Source organism: Trachemys scripta, chromosome 9 (genome assembly GCF_013100865.1).
Source record: "Trachemys scripta elegans isolate TJP31775 chromosome 9, CAS_Tse_1.0, whole genome shotgun sequence".
Classification (NCBI taxonomy): domain Eukaryota; kingdom Metazoa; phylum Chordata; order Testudines; family Emydidae; genus Trachemys; species Trachemys scripta.
The window spans coordinates 21,631,459-21,642,877 of NC_048306.1; the positions used below are offsets into that span (position 1 = coordinate 21,631,459).

Genomic DNA, 11,419 nt, shown 5'->3' on the forward strand with positions numbered 1-11,419 from the left:
AAGGAAAGCTACCTTACTGAGGTCAGAACATGTAGGGATAAAGTGAGAAAGGCCGAAAGCCATGTAGAGTTGGACCTTGCAAAGGGAATTCAAACCAATAGTAAAAGGTTTTATAGCCATATAAATCAGAAGAAAATAAAGAAAGAAGAAGTGGGACCACTAAACACTGAGGATGGAGTGGAGGTTAAGGATAATCTAGGCATGGCCCAATGTCTAAACAAATACTTTGCCTCTGTCTTTCAGAGGCTAATGAGGAGCTTAGGGATAATGGTAGGATGACAAATGGGAATGAGGATATGGAGGTAGATATTACCACATCTGAGTTAGAAGACAAACTCGAACAGCTTAATGGGACTAAATCGGGGGGCCCAGATAATCTTCATCCAAGAATATTAAAAGAACTGGCACATGAAATTGCAAACCCATTAGCAAGAATTTTTAATGAATCTGTAAACTCAGGGGTTGTACCGTATGACTGGAGAATTGCTAACATAGTTCCTAGCTTTAAGAAAAGGAAAAAACGTGATCCAGGTAACTACAGGCCTGTTAGTTTGACATCTGTAGTATGCAAGGTCTCAGAAAATGTTTTGAAGGAGAAAGTAGTTAAGGACATTGAAGTCAATGGTAATTGGGACAAAATACAACATGGCTTTACAAAAGGTAGATCGTGCCAAACCAACCTGATCTCCTTCTTTGAGAAGGTAACAGATTTTTTAGACAAAGGAAACGCAGTGGATCTAATTTACCTCGATTTCAGTAAGGCATTTGATACGGTTCCACATGGGGAATTATTAGCTAAATTGGAAAAGATGAGGATCAATATGAAAATTGAAAGGTGGATAAGGAACTGGTTAAAGGGGAGACTACAACGGGTCGTACTGAAAGGTGAACTGTCAGGCTGGAGGGAGCTTACTAGTGGAGTTCTTATATTATGGGAACAAGTAAATAACTTTTCCTTATTCACTTTCTCCACATCACTCATGATTTCATATACCTCTATCATATCCCCCCATAGTCTCCTCTTTTCCAAGCTGAAAAGTCCTAGCCTCTTTAATCTCTCCTCATATGGGACCCCTTCCAAACCTCTAATCATTTTAATTGCCCTTCTCTGAACCTTTTCTAATGCCAGTATATCTTTTTTGAGATGAGGAGACCACATCTGTACACAGTATTCAAGATGTGGGTGTACCATGGATTTATATAAGGGCAATAAGATATTCTCCGTCTCATTCTCTATCCCCTTTTTAATGATTCCTAACATCCTGTTTGCTTTTTTGACTGCCGCTGCACACTGCGTGGAAGTCTTCAGAGAACTATCCACGATGACTCCAAGATCTTTTTCCTGATTCGTTGTAGCTAAATTAGCCCCCATCATATTGTATGTATAGTTGGGGTTATTTTTCCCAATGTGCATTACTTTACGTTGTCCACATTAAATTTCATTTGCCATTTTGTTTCCCAATCACTTAGTTTTGTGAGATCTTTTTGAAGTTCTTCACAGTCTGCTTTGGTCTTAATTATCTTGAGCACTTTAGTATCATCTGCAAACTTTGCCATCTCACTTTTTACCCCTTTCTCCAGATCATTTATGAATAAGTTGAATAGCATTGGTCTAGGACTGACCCTTGGGGAACACCACTAGTTACCCCTCTCCATTCTGAAAATTTACCATTTATTCCTACCCTTTGTTCCCTGTCTTTTAACCAGTTCTCAATCCATGAAAGGATCTTCCCTCTTATCCCATGACAACTTAATTTACATAAGACCCTTTGGTGAGGGACCTTGTCAAATGCTTTCTGGAAATCTAAGTACACTATGTCCACTGGATCCCCCTTGTCCACATGTTTGTTGACCCCTTCAAAGAACTCTAATAGATTAGTAAGACACGATTTCCCTTTACCTAAACTATGTTGACTTTTGCCCAACAATTTATGTTCTTCTATGTGTCTGACAATTTTATTCTTTACAATTGTTTCAACTAATTTGCCCGGTACTGACATTAGACTTACTGGTCCGTAACTGGTCTTCCAAGAGGAAGACCAAAGACAGGGTAGGTCCACTGCTTAGTGAAGAGGGAGAAACAGTAACAGGAAACTTGGAAATGGCAGAGATGCTTAATGACTTCTTTGTTTCGGTCTTCACCGAGAAGTCTGAAGGAATGCCTAACATAGTGAATGCTAATGGGAAGGGGGTAGGTTTAGCGGATAAAATAAAAAAAGAACAAGTTAAAAATCACTTAGAAAAGTTAGATGCCTGCAAGTCACCCGGGCCTGATGAAATGCATCCTAGAATACTCAAGGAGCTAATAGAGGAGGTATCTGAGCCTCTAGCTATTATCTTTGGAAAGTCATGGGAGACGGGAGAGATTCCAGAAGACTGGAAAAGGGCAAATATAGTGCCCATCTATAAAAAGGGAAATAAAAACAACCCAGGTAACTACAGACCAGTTAGTTTAACTTCTGTGCCAGGGAAGATAATGGAGCAAGTAATTAAGGAAATCATCTGCAAACACTTGGAAGGTGGTAAGGTGATAGGGAACAGCCAGCATGGATTTGTGAAGAACAAATCATGTCAAACTAATCTGATAGCTTTCTTTGATAGGATAACGAGCCTCGTGGATAAGGGTGAAGCGGTGGATGTGGTATACCTAGACTTTAGTAAGGCATTTGATACGGTCTCGCATGATATTCTTATCGATAAACTAGGCAAATACAAATTAGATGGGGCTACTATAAGGTGGGTGCATAACTGGCTGGATAACCGTACTCAGAGAGTTGTTATTAATGGTTCCCAATCCTGCTGGAAAGGCGTAACGAGTGGGGTTCCGCAGGGGTCTGTTTTGGGACCGGCTCTGTTCAATATCTTCATCAACGACTTAGATATTGGCATAGAAAGTACGCTTATTAAGTTTGCGGATGATACCAAACTGGGAGGGATTGCAACTACTTTGGAGGACAGGGTCATAATTCAAAATGATCTGGACAAATTGGAGAAATGGTCTGTGTTAAACAGGATGAAGTTTAATAAAGACAAATGCAAAGTGCTCCACTTAGGAAGGAAAAATCAATTTCACACATACAGAATGGGAAAAGACTGTCTAGGAAGGAGTACGGCAGAAAGGGATCTAGGGGTTATAGTGGACCACAAGCTAAATATGAGTCAACAGTGTGATGCTGTTGCAAAAAAAGCAAACATGATTCTGGGATGCATTAACAGGTGTGTTGTGAGCAAGACACGAGAAGTCATTCTTCCGCTCTACTCTGCTCTGGTTAGGCCTCAGCTGGAGTATTGTGTCCAGTTCTGGGCACCGCATTTTAAAAAAGATGTCGAGAAATTGGAAAGGGTCCAAAGAAGAGCAACAAGAATGATTAAAGGTCTTGAGAACATGATCTATGAAGGAAGGCTGAAAGAACTGGGTTTGTTTAGTTTGGAAAAGAGAAGACTGAGAGGGGACATGATAGCAGTTTTCAGGTATCTAAAAGGGTGTCATGAGGAGGAGGGAGAGAACTTGTTCACCTTAGCCTCTAAGGATAGAACCAGGAACAATGGGTTTAAACTGCAGCAAGGGAGGTCTAGGTTGGACATTAGGAAAAAGTTCCTAACTGTCAGGGTGGTTAAACACTGGAACAAATTGCCTAGGGAGGTTGTGGAATCTCCGTCTCTGGAGATATTTAAGATTAGGTTAGATAAATGTCTATCAGGGATGGTCTAGACAGTATTTGGTCCTGCAATGCGGGCAGGGGACTGGACTCGATGACCTCTCGAGGTCCCTTCCAGTCCTATAATCTATGAATCTATGAATTGCCGGGATCACCAATAGTGCCCTTTTTAAATATTGGCGTTATATTAGCTATCTTCCAGTCATGGATACAGAAGCTGATTTAAAGGACAAGTTACAAACCATAATTAGTAGTTCCGCAATTTCACATCTGAGTTCTTTCAGAACTCTTGGGTGAATGCAATCTGGTCCCAATGACTTATCAGTTAATTCCAAAACCCCCTCTAGTAACACCGCAATCTGTGACAATTCATGAGATTTGTCACCTACAAATACTGGCTGAGGTTTGGGAATGGCTGGAAGGTGAAAAGAGACAAATTCCTATGACAAATAAGGCACAAATATTCAACAGCGGGGATGATTGACCACAGGAAGAAGCTACCAAGGAAAGTGGTGGATTCTCCATCTCTTGATGTCATTTAATAAAGACTAGATGCCTCTCTGGAATGTGTTTACCCGAACAGTAGCTATTGTGGTAGACAGGAGGCCTGTGATATGCAGGGGGTCAGATTAGATGCTCTAACTGTCTCTTCTGCCCATAAAGTCTACTCATTTCTGAGAAACCGAGTGTAGTATTGGGAGCAGCTTGTGATGTTTTACTGTCTAGCCAGCTTGCTTCCTAGAATGAACACTTATTGAGCGGGGTGATCCACAGGGAGTAGCTCAAACCTCCAAAGTGTCTGGCCTGCAGCAGAACATTAGCACTGCAGGGGAGGGGTGGGTGTGGCAGTGACATCACAAAGGCCTTTTGCAGGACCTCAGCCTATTGGTCAAAGGTGCTGGGGAGGTGGTGACCTCACAGAGAGATGCTGACATCAGCCAGGCAGGACAGGGGCGCAGGGCCAGGGAAACCTCAGAGTCCCCTGTAGCTTTGCTTCAGCAAGTCTCCTTCTCGAGGTCTCTCTCTTTGAGGACTGAGAGAGTATTTAGGTTCACGTATATGAGCGCCAGGAGGAACCTCTTTTGAGTTTTCTCTTTTGTTTTTCCTGATTTTACTAGAAAACAGACGTCCCTGTTTAGAAGGTAAGAGCCTCTGAGAGGTTTGGAACCTGTTCAGTCTTATGCATCTGGCGCCAGCTGAATTCTAGGCATGGAAAACACTAGCTTAAGGTGGTCGAATTTTATTCCCCACCTGGGATTTTGTCCCTTAGAATCACTGGGGACATTAGGGTTTGTCCTTTTTGTTTTACCTTTTCCTCCATCCCTCCCTCCTTTCTCTTCATCTCTTACATCTTCTGTCCTTTCCTCTGTTCCCCTCCCACCACCAGGAGGACTCTGTGTGTGTGTCGTGGGGGGTGATCTGCAATGGGAACAGGGACAATTCTCCAACTTTGGGCAGTCGAGAGCCTGGGTGAGATAAGGGGCGTTAAAGCCCGTTGTGAAGGAGAAAGGGGAGTTTCACAGTGTTGAGCACCAAGGAATTCTAAACTTTGCTAAAACATCTAGTCTGCAGAAACCAGAAATGGTCGGGGCCACATTGTAACCATTGTCTTTTTTAAAGCCCATTGAGGGATGTGAGTCCCACCGTTTTAGGTATCTGGGGTGCTGGGAGGAGAGAAGAGGTGCCTGTCTCCATTTTATGGCCTCAACAAACTAAGTGCTGTGCCCCAGTTCTCGTCAGAGATCCCTGAAAAAGAACGTCTTCCCATCCATTAACATACCTGGAAAGATACTGGAACTCCTTATTAAACAATCAGTTTGTCAGCACCTACAGGACAATTTGGTTCTTAGGACTAGTGAGCATGGACTTGTCAAGAACAAATCATTCCAAACCAATCCTAGCTCCTTCTTTGGCAGGGTTACGGGCCTAGTGGAGGTGGGTAAACAGTAGATGTGATCCATCTTGGTGTTAATAAGGACATTCTCACAAACAAACTAGGGAGATGTGGTCTAGATGCAATTAGTATAATATGTGTGCACAGATGGTTGCAAGCCCGTACTCCAACAGCCCAGAACCAAACAGCAGGAAGCAGATCATGCAATGAACTCCTGCCAGTGCGTGTAGATTGCATTACATGCACCCCTGTGCGGGGAGGAGGAGCTGCTCTGGCTGGGGCAGGGATGGGGAGGGACCAAACAGGCTGGTTAGTGAGAGGCTGCCTTGACCCCAGACTCACACCCGCTCCCCGCTCGGTTCCAGGGTGGCCAGGCTCCTGAGGATGTTCAGGAAGAAGGCTCTGCAGGTGGCCCCAGAGCCTGAGGGAAGCAGCTGCCATCTTCCCCTGGAGCAGAGCGGCCCCTCCGTCCCCGCTGGCAGGGAAGGAGCTCCCGGCCGTGCCAGGAGGTGGAAGTGCCCAGCCTTCTGGCGGAGAAAACCCGCTCCCAGCGCAGGCGCCGAGGTGGGAGAGGCCAGGTCGAAATGGAGCTGGGCCAGGCTGCGGCTGGGCAGGCAGGACCCAGCGCAGGAGGGGAGCCGGGCAGGGTGACTCTGGGGCATGTTGTGTGGGCAGCAGCAGCCCCAGAAGCCCAGTCCTGATTCCCAGCAGGAGGCATTGCCCTGCCCGGTCAGTGAGGACCTTCCAGCCTCCCCAGGGCAGGAGGTGGAGGATCCCTGTTCCACCACCAGCAGCTCGGCCCGCTCCCCATGGGACAGCAGCAGTGCCTGGGACTCGGGCAGCAGCGAGGCCGATGGACGCCGCTGCTTTGTTCTAGGTGAGGAGTCAGGCTGGGCTCATGGAGAGGTGAGGGCGGGGCTGTGAACACCCTGGGCCCAGGCCCTCGATCAGTGCTATGGGGGCGGGTCCCCAGCCCAGGGGTCTGGCTTGAGCCACATGAACCCCCCTGACACTAGATGCTGCCACTTTGGTCCTTGGTGCTCCAGTTGGGGGGAGGCACCTCCCAGGGAGTCCAGAACAGCGTGGGGGGGTCTCGTTGCTATGGGCTCCTGAAGGAGTTGGGGGCTGAAGGCATCACTGAGAGGGGGGAGTGTGGGGCCTGATCTGCCCTGGGTCCCGGAGGTGGGAAGGGTGTGACACATTGCCCCACCGTGCCCCTGTCCTTCCCCCAAGTGGCAGCAGGCCACTCTCCCTGGTGCAGGGACTGCCAGGGACTCAGGGGACGAGGAGGAGGAATGGGTGGACGTGGCCACAGAGGAGGCAACTCTCAATAACAGCCGAGAGCAGCTCCAAGGCGGAGAAAAGGTACAAACGTACCCCAGCTGTGCTGGAACCGAGACTGTCCTGCCCTTCCCAGCACCTGACCCCCTGCAGAGGGTCTTGTCCCTGATGATCCACCAGCCCTAATGGGGACCTTTCTCCTCCATGATCTGGGACCCCAGAGGTGGGGGTGTCTGTCACACACCAGCCGGGTCTCCTCCCCCCACAGGCACTGTCCCAGTTCCTGACCCTGCTTGTGGTGGAGTGGTGGGTGATTTGGACAATGGGCGGGTCCCCACTATCCCCCATTCAGGCCTGAGTCCTGCAGTTGCTGTGTGGGGGCAGGGAGGTCCCTGGCTAACTGGCTCTCTCTCCCCTAACCCCACTCCTGGTGGGTGCAGGAGGAGGCCCAGCAGCTCGTGTTCCTGCACGCCATCCACCCCGCGTCTCGCTGCACAGCAGAGAGGGCAGGACACATTGGAGCCGCACTGCTGCAAGGCGGCTGTGGCGGAGAGGATTGTGGTGAGCGAGACATGGTGCCCAGCTGCTGGAGGGAGGACAGAGATATGGGAGGGGCAGGGGTCTCCCCAGGCCAATGGATGGGGGATTGTTGGTGCTGGAGGGGCAGCAGAGGGCAGGGATTGCTGGGGCTGAAGACTGGGGAGAAGAGACGGGAGAAATTCGGAGAGTAGTCACTATTGGGCAGGAATCAGAGGAGCGGGGGACAGGTGGGGGGATCCTGCTGGCTGTGTGGGGCCCTGGCTGTGTAATCTCCTCACTGGGAAGTGTCAGTGAGGCCCGAATCTCACACGCTCCTTTGTCTCCTTTGGGTCTCACAGGAGCTCATTGAGGAGCTGCCTGATAACTCTCCACCCGGCGCCATCCTCGCTAACTCCCTGATTGCTGTGGGCAACCTCAGGTACCGAGACCCTCCGGCCCGGTTCCCCTAACCCCAGTGCTGCTCAGGCCCAGGGCTGGGAGTCACTGCCCCTCCCACTCCCAGGTCACCGCCCAAGGATGGTTCCTCTGGCAGAGGTGGGGGGAAGGTTCACTCTCTCCTGGCTGGGCTGTTCTTTTCACTCCAGTAACATTGCAACGGCTTTGGGGAGAGGCTCACACCCAGGATCAGATACAGGAGGGGCAGCAGGGTCCAGGGAACAGGTGCTATTCCTGCCCTGCCACTGTCTGTCTGAGAAACCTTGGCCTTGTCATTCCCTGGCTCGGTGCCTCAGTTTCCATTCTCGCCAGCCTGTGCCTATTTCCCTGCAGTTTCACCTGCATGTTGGTGCCAGTCCCATCCCCGCACTGCACAGTCTAATGCCGGCTCCTCTCTCTTGCCAGCACCATGACACCTGCCCTGGAGCCAGAGCTGGAGACCCACCTCCTCCGAGCTGCCCTGCACGCCGTCTTCACCCTGGGCATGGAGAAGGACACCACCCAAGTGCAGGTAGATCAGCTAAAGTCATGGATTGAAGAGCCAGCTGTCATCCTGCCATGAATCCTTGCTAATTGCCTGAAGTGGGATGTGAATGAGAGAGGCCAGGATATGTGTTTGGGGGTCTCACCAGTGCTTCCCAGAGACCCCATTTCCCATCCTGTGGCAGGTGTAGCCCCAGTTTCCCTAACTCTGACCCATGGCTCTCCCTTGCTTTCAGGATCTGCCTAGGGTCTTGCCAGACCTCCTGGACACCATGCTGGGGAACCTGCTGGCAGAGTCCCCAGACACCGACAGGCTCCAGTACATCTTGGAGGTGAGCCCGATGAGAGGGGTGGGGGCAATTTTACCTTCACTCTTAGATCCATTTTCCAGTCTGTCCTCCTAGCTGAGCCCCCAGTGGGCATCCTTGGTCAGGGCAGTCAGTGCAATGCAGTGTCAGGCCCTTCATCCTTAGAGGACAGAGGAGGGAGCTGGGACTTCAAGCCAGAGCTCTGCCTGGTTGTGTTGAGCACTAACCACAGGGCCCCTGGCTGGCTTGGGGAGTGAGAGTCTGAACCCCTCCTGGGAGATCCAGAAGAGGGTCCTCAGAGAAGAGTCACAGGCTCCTTCCTAGAGAAACAGGAGGGCCCCAGAGAATCAGCCCGTCTCTCCGACAGGCCCTGAGATTTCTGAGGGGATTGTTCAGGAATCAGGAGTGCAGGGAGGATGGGACCAGCCCCGACACTGAACATTGTTCCAGTCTAGAGAGACAATGACAAGTTGTGACCTGCAGGATTCAAGAATCGTCCTGCGGGCAACAATCCCCTTCCAAAGCTCTGCAATCAATGAATCAGATATTCCACCCTGCGCACAATGTCTCAGCCCCCTGGGGATGGGTGTGTGTCTGTGTCTCATTTCCACAATACGTGCACCTGCCCATTGATCCTGATCTGCCTCCTTTCCCCACAGCACATTAACTACTGGATCGTGTCCAGGGTGCCGCGAGAGAGAGCCAGGGCCGTTAAGAGCAGCACGGCCCTGCTCAGATTCACCATCACCCTCCCTGAGTTTGACATAAGTGACCTCTGACCCCAGCTTCCTGACTCCAGGCGTAGGTGATCTGGCTCCGACGGGCTGTAGGATCTGCTGCTGCAGGGGCTGTGGGTTAGGAGTGTTCCTCTTGGGGAGGCAGAGTCAGAGCAGAGAGTGAGCCTGGCTTGAGTCAAGTTCTTCTTGTCCTAGTTAAGTGGTGACTCTGGGCTTTTAAGGGGACTGTGCTCCAGGTTCATGCCTCCCTGTCATCCTGGAGCAGCTGGGGAAGCAAGTCCTCATGGAGGGCCCTGCCCACAGCCCTGTGCTCCAGGCTTCCTTGGGGGCAGAGGAAATTAAGGGTCTGGCTCTAGCATCTCCTGCAGAGGGGCTGAGGGGAAGGAGAGTCCTGGCCCGGGGGGGACTGGGAGCTGACAGGAAAATGCTGATGGAGTCCCCTCTCCCTCTGCCGTCCATTAGAACTCAGCGGAATTCCCCAGGATGGGTCACCACATGGCACAGCTAGCTCTGTCCGTCAGTGACCCAGCCAAGGACATCAGCCGGCAGGCCAGGGAGGGGGTTTACCAGCTCTACCACCTGCTGCTGCACCAGAGGGGTAAGGAACCCAGCTGGGAAATGGCACCTGCTAGAAGAGTGAGACTGGGACCCCAGCCAATTTCTCTCAGACTGACCCCGGCTGGAGGATGAGTCTCTCTATCTCTTTCTGTGTTCCACACCACGCCCTGCAATTCTGTTGGGCCGGGCACGCAGCGAGGACTCTGCCCACTGTGCAGCCACCAATGGGATTGGAAGGACACAAGCTCTGCAACCAGAAGGACAAATGTGTGTGTGTGTCTCTCTCCCTGTCACCTACTCCCTCCTGGGGGAAACCCAGCAGTTGATGGGGGACAAGGTGAGCAGCTGCATTAGACTCAGGAGATTGGGGCGGGGCCCAGGCCTCCTTCCCATCCTGTGGCCATTCGCTGGCCTGGCACAAGGAGCCTGGTGGGGAATGAAAGGGAGAGCAGGTGCTCCTGGGAAGGGAGATGAATTCACCTCCATGAGCAGGAGCGAGCCAGCTTGTCCCTGGAGCAGCTCCAGCCCAGCTCTTTAGCCAGGCTAATTAATGAAAAGCTTTGCCTCATCCCAGACTTATGTTCTTAGGACAGGGTGCTATCGCTCTTGGGAAGGGCAGGAGAGTCCCCCAAGTGCCCTCTGCGAGACTCTCCTGTCCCACAGGGCCGCACCCAATTCCTAGTGGTCTGGTGTCTGTGTTACCCGAGCCACCACCCAGAGTTGCTCCCATCACTGGCAGCCTGGGAGGCCAAGGACTGACGGGTGATGGCGTCTGACCAGGCAGGGCTGAGGCACATGGGAAGGTGACGCTTGTCCTGCTGCTGGCAAGGCTGGACCCGTTCTGGAGAGAACAGGAGGATTCAGTCAGCAGTAGGGTTACCATGTCTAATAAATAAAAAAAGAGGACCCTCCACGGGCCCTGGCCCCGCCCATTTCCCCTCCCCTAGCCCCGCCCAACTCCACCCCTTCCCCGCCCTAACCCCGCCCCCTCCTCCCCACTCCCAGCTATGGGGAAAGGGCTGCCCCAGTGCTACCGGCTTCACGGTTGGCCGGGCAGCCCCCAGACCCTGCGCCCCCGGCCAGCGCTTCCCCCGAGCCGCCGGAGCAGAGCAGCTGGAACCGGGAAGGGAAGTGCCTGGCCCGTGGCTCGGGGTCCGGAGGCAGCAGGGGCTGCCCGAAGCCGGTAGCGCTGGCTCGGGCAGCTCGGCTCTTAAAGTCTGAGAGGGGAGGAGCGGAGCAGCTCAGCTGGAGCCCGGGAAGGGAAGTGCCTGGCCGGCAGCTCAGGGTCCGGAGGCAGGGGGGGGCTGCCTGAAGCCAGTAGCGCTGGCTCGGGCAGCTCGGCTCTTAAAGTCTGAGAGGGGAGGAGCGGAGCAGAGCAGCCGCGGGAGGGGAAGTGCCCGGCCGGCATTTTCCCGGACATGTTTGGCTTTTCGGCAATTCCCCCCGGACGGGGGTTTGATTGCCGAAAAGCAGGACATGTCCGGGAAAAACCGGACGTATGGTAACCCTAGTCAGCAGGGGCTG

The 11,419-nt window shown here is 51.8% G+C and overlaps 1 protein-coding gene across 6 annotated transcripts in view; it reads left to right on the forward strand.

Annotated features, from left to right (window-relative positions):
- LOC117882904 (maestro heat-like repeat-containing protein family member 1) overlaps window positions 1–10,838 on the forward strand; it is a 16,769-nt gene extending 5,931 nt beyond the window's left edge. Inside the window, exons 1-7 of one of the 6 annotated variants that reach the window (XM_034781782.1) lie at window positions 6,300–6,430; window positions 7,275–7,395; window positions 7,713–7,792; window positions 8,215–8,320; window positions 8,529–8,624; window positions 9,260–9,364; window positions 9,800–10,838. In XM_034781782.1, coding sequence (XP_034637673.1) covers window positions 6,363–6,430; window positions 7,275–7,395; window positions 7,713–7,792; window positions 8,215–8,320; window positions 8,529–8,624; window positions 9,260–9,364; window positions 9,800–10,027 — 804 coding nt within the window. In that variant the 5' untranslated portion in view covers window positions 6,300–6,362 and the 3' untranslated portion in view covers window positions 10,028–10,838. Of the gene's footprint in view, window positions 1–5,311; window positions 6,431–7,274; window positions 7,396–7,712; window positions 7,793–8,214; window positions 8,321–8,528; window positions 8,625–9,259; window positions 9,402–9,799 lie in introns of those variants that run through there. The other 5 variants (XM_034781780.1, XM_034781786.1, XM_034781781.1 and 2 more) reach the window with 5 other exon arrangements.
- The last annotated feature ends 581 nt before the right edge of the window (window positions 10,839–11,419 follow it).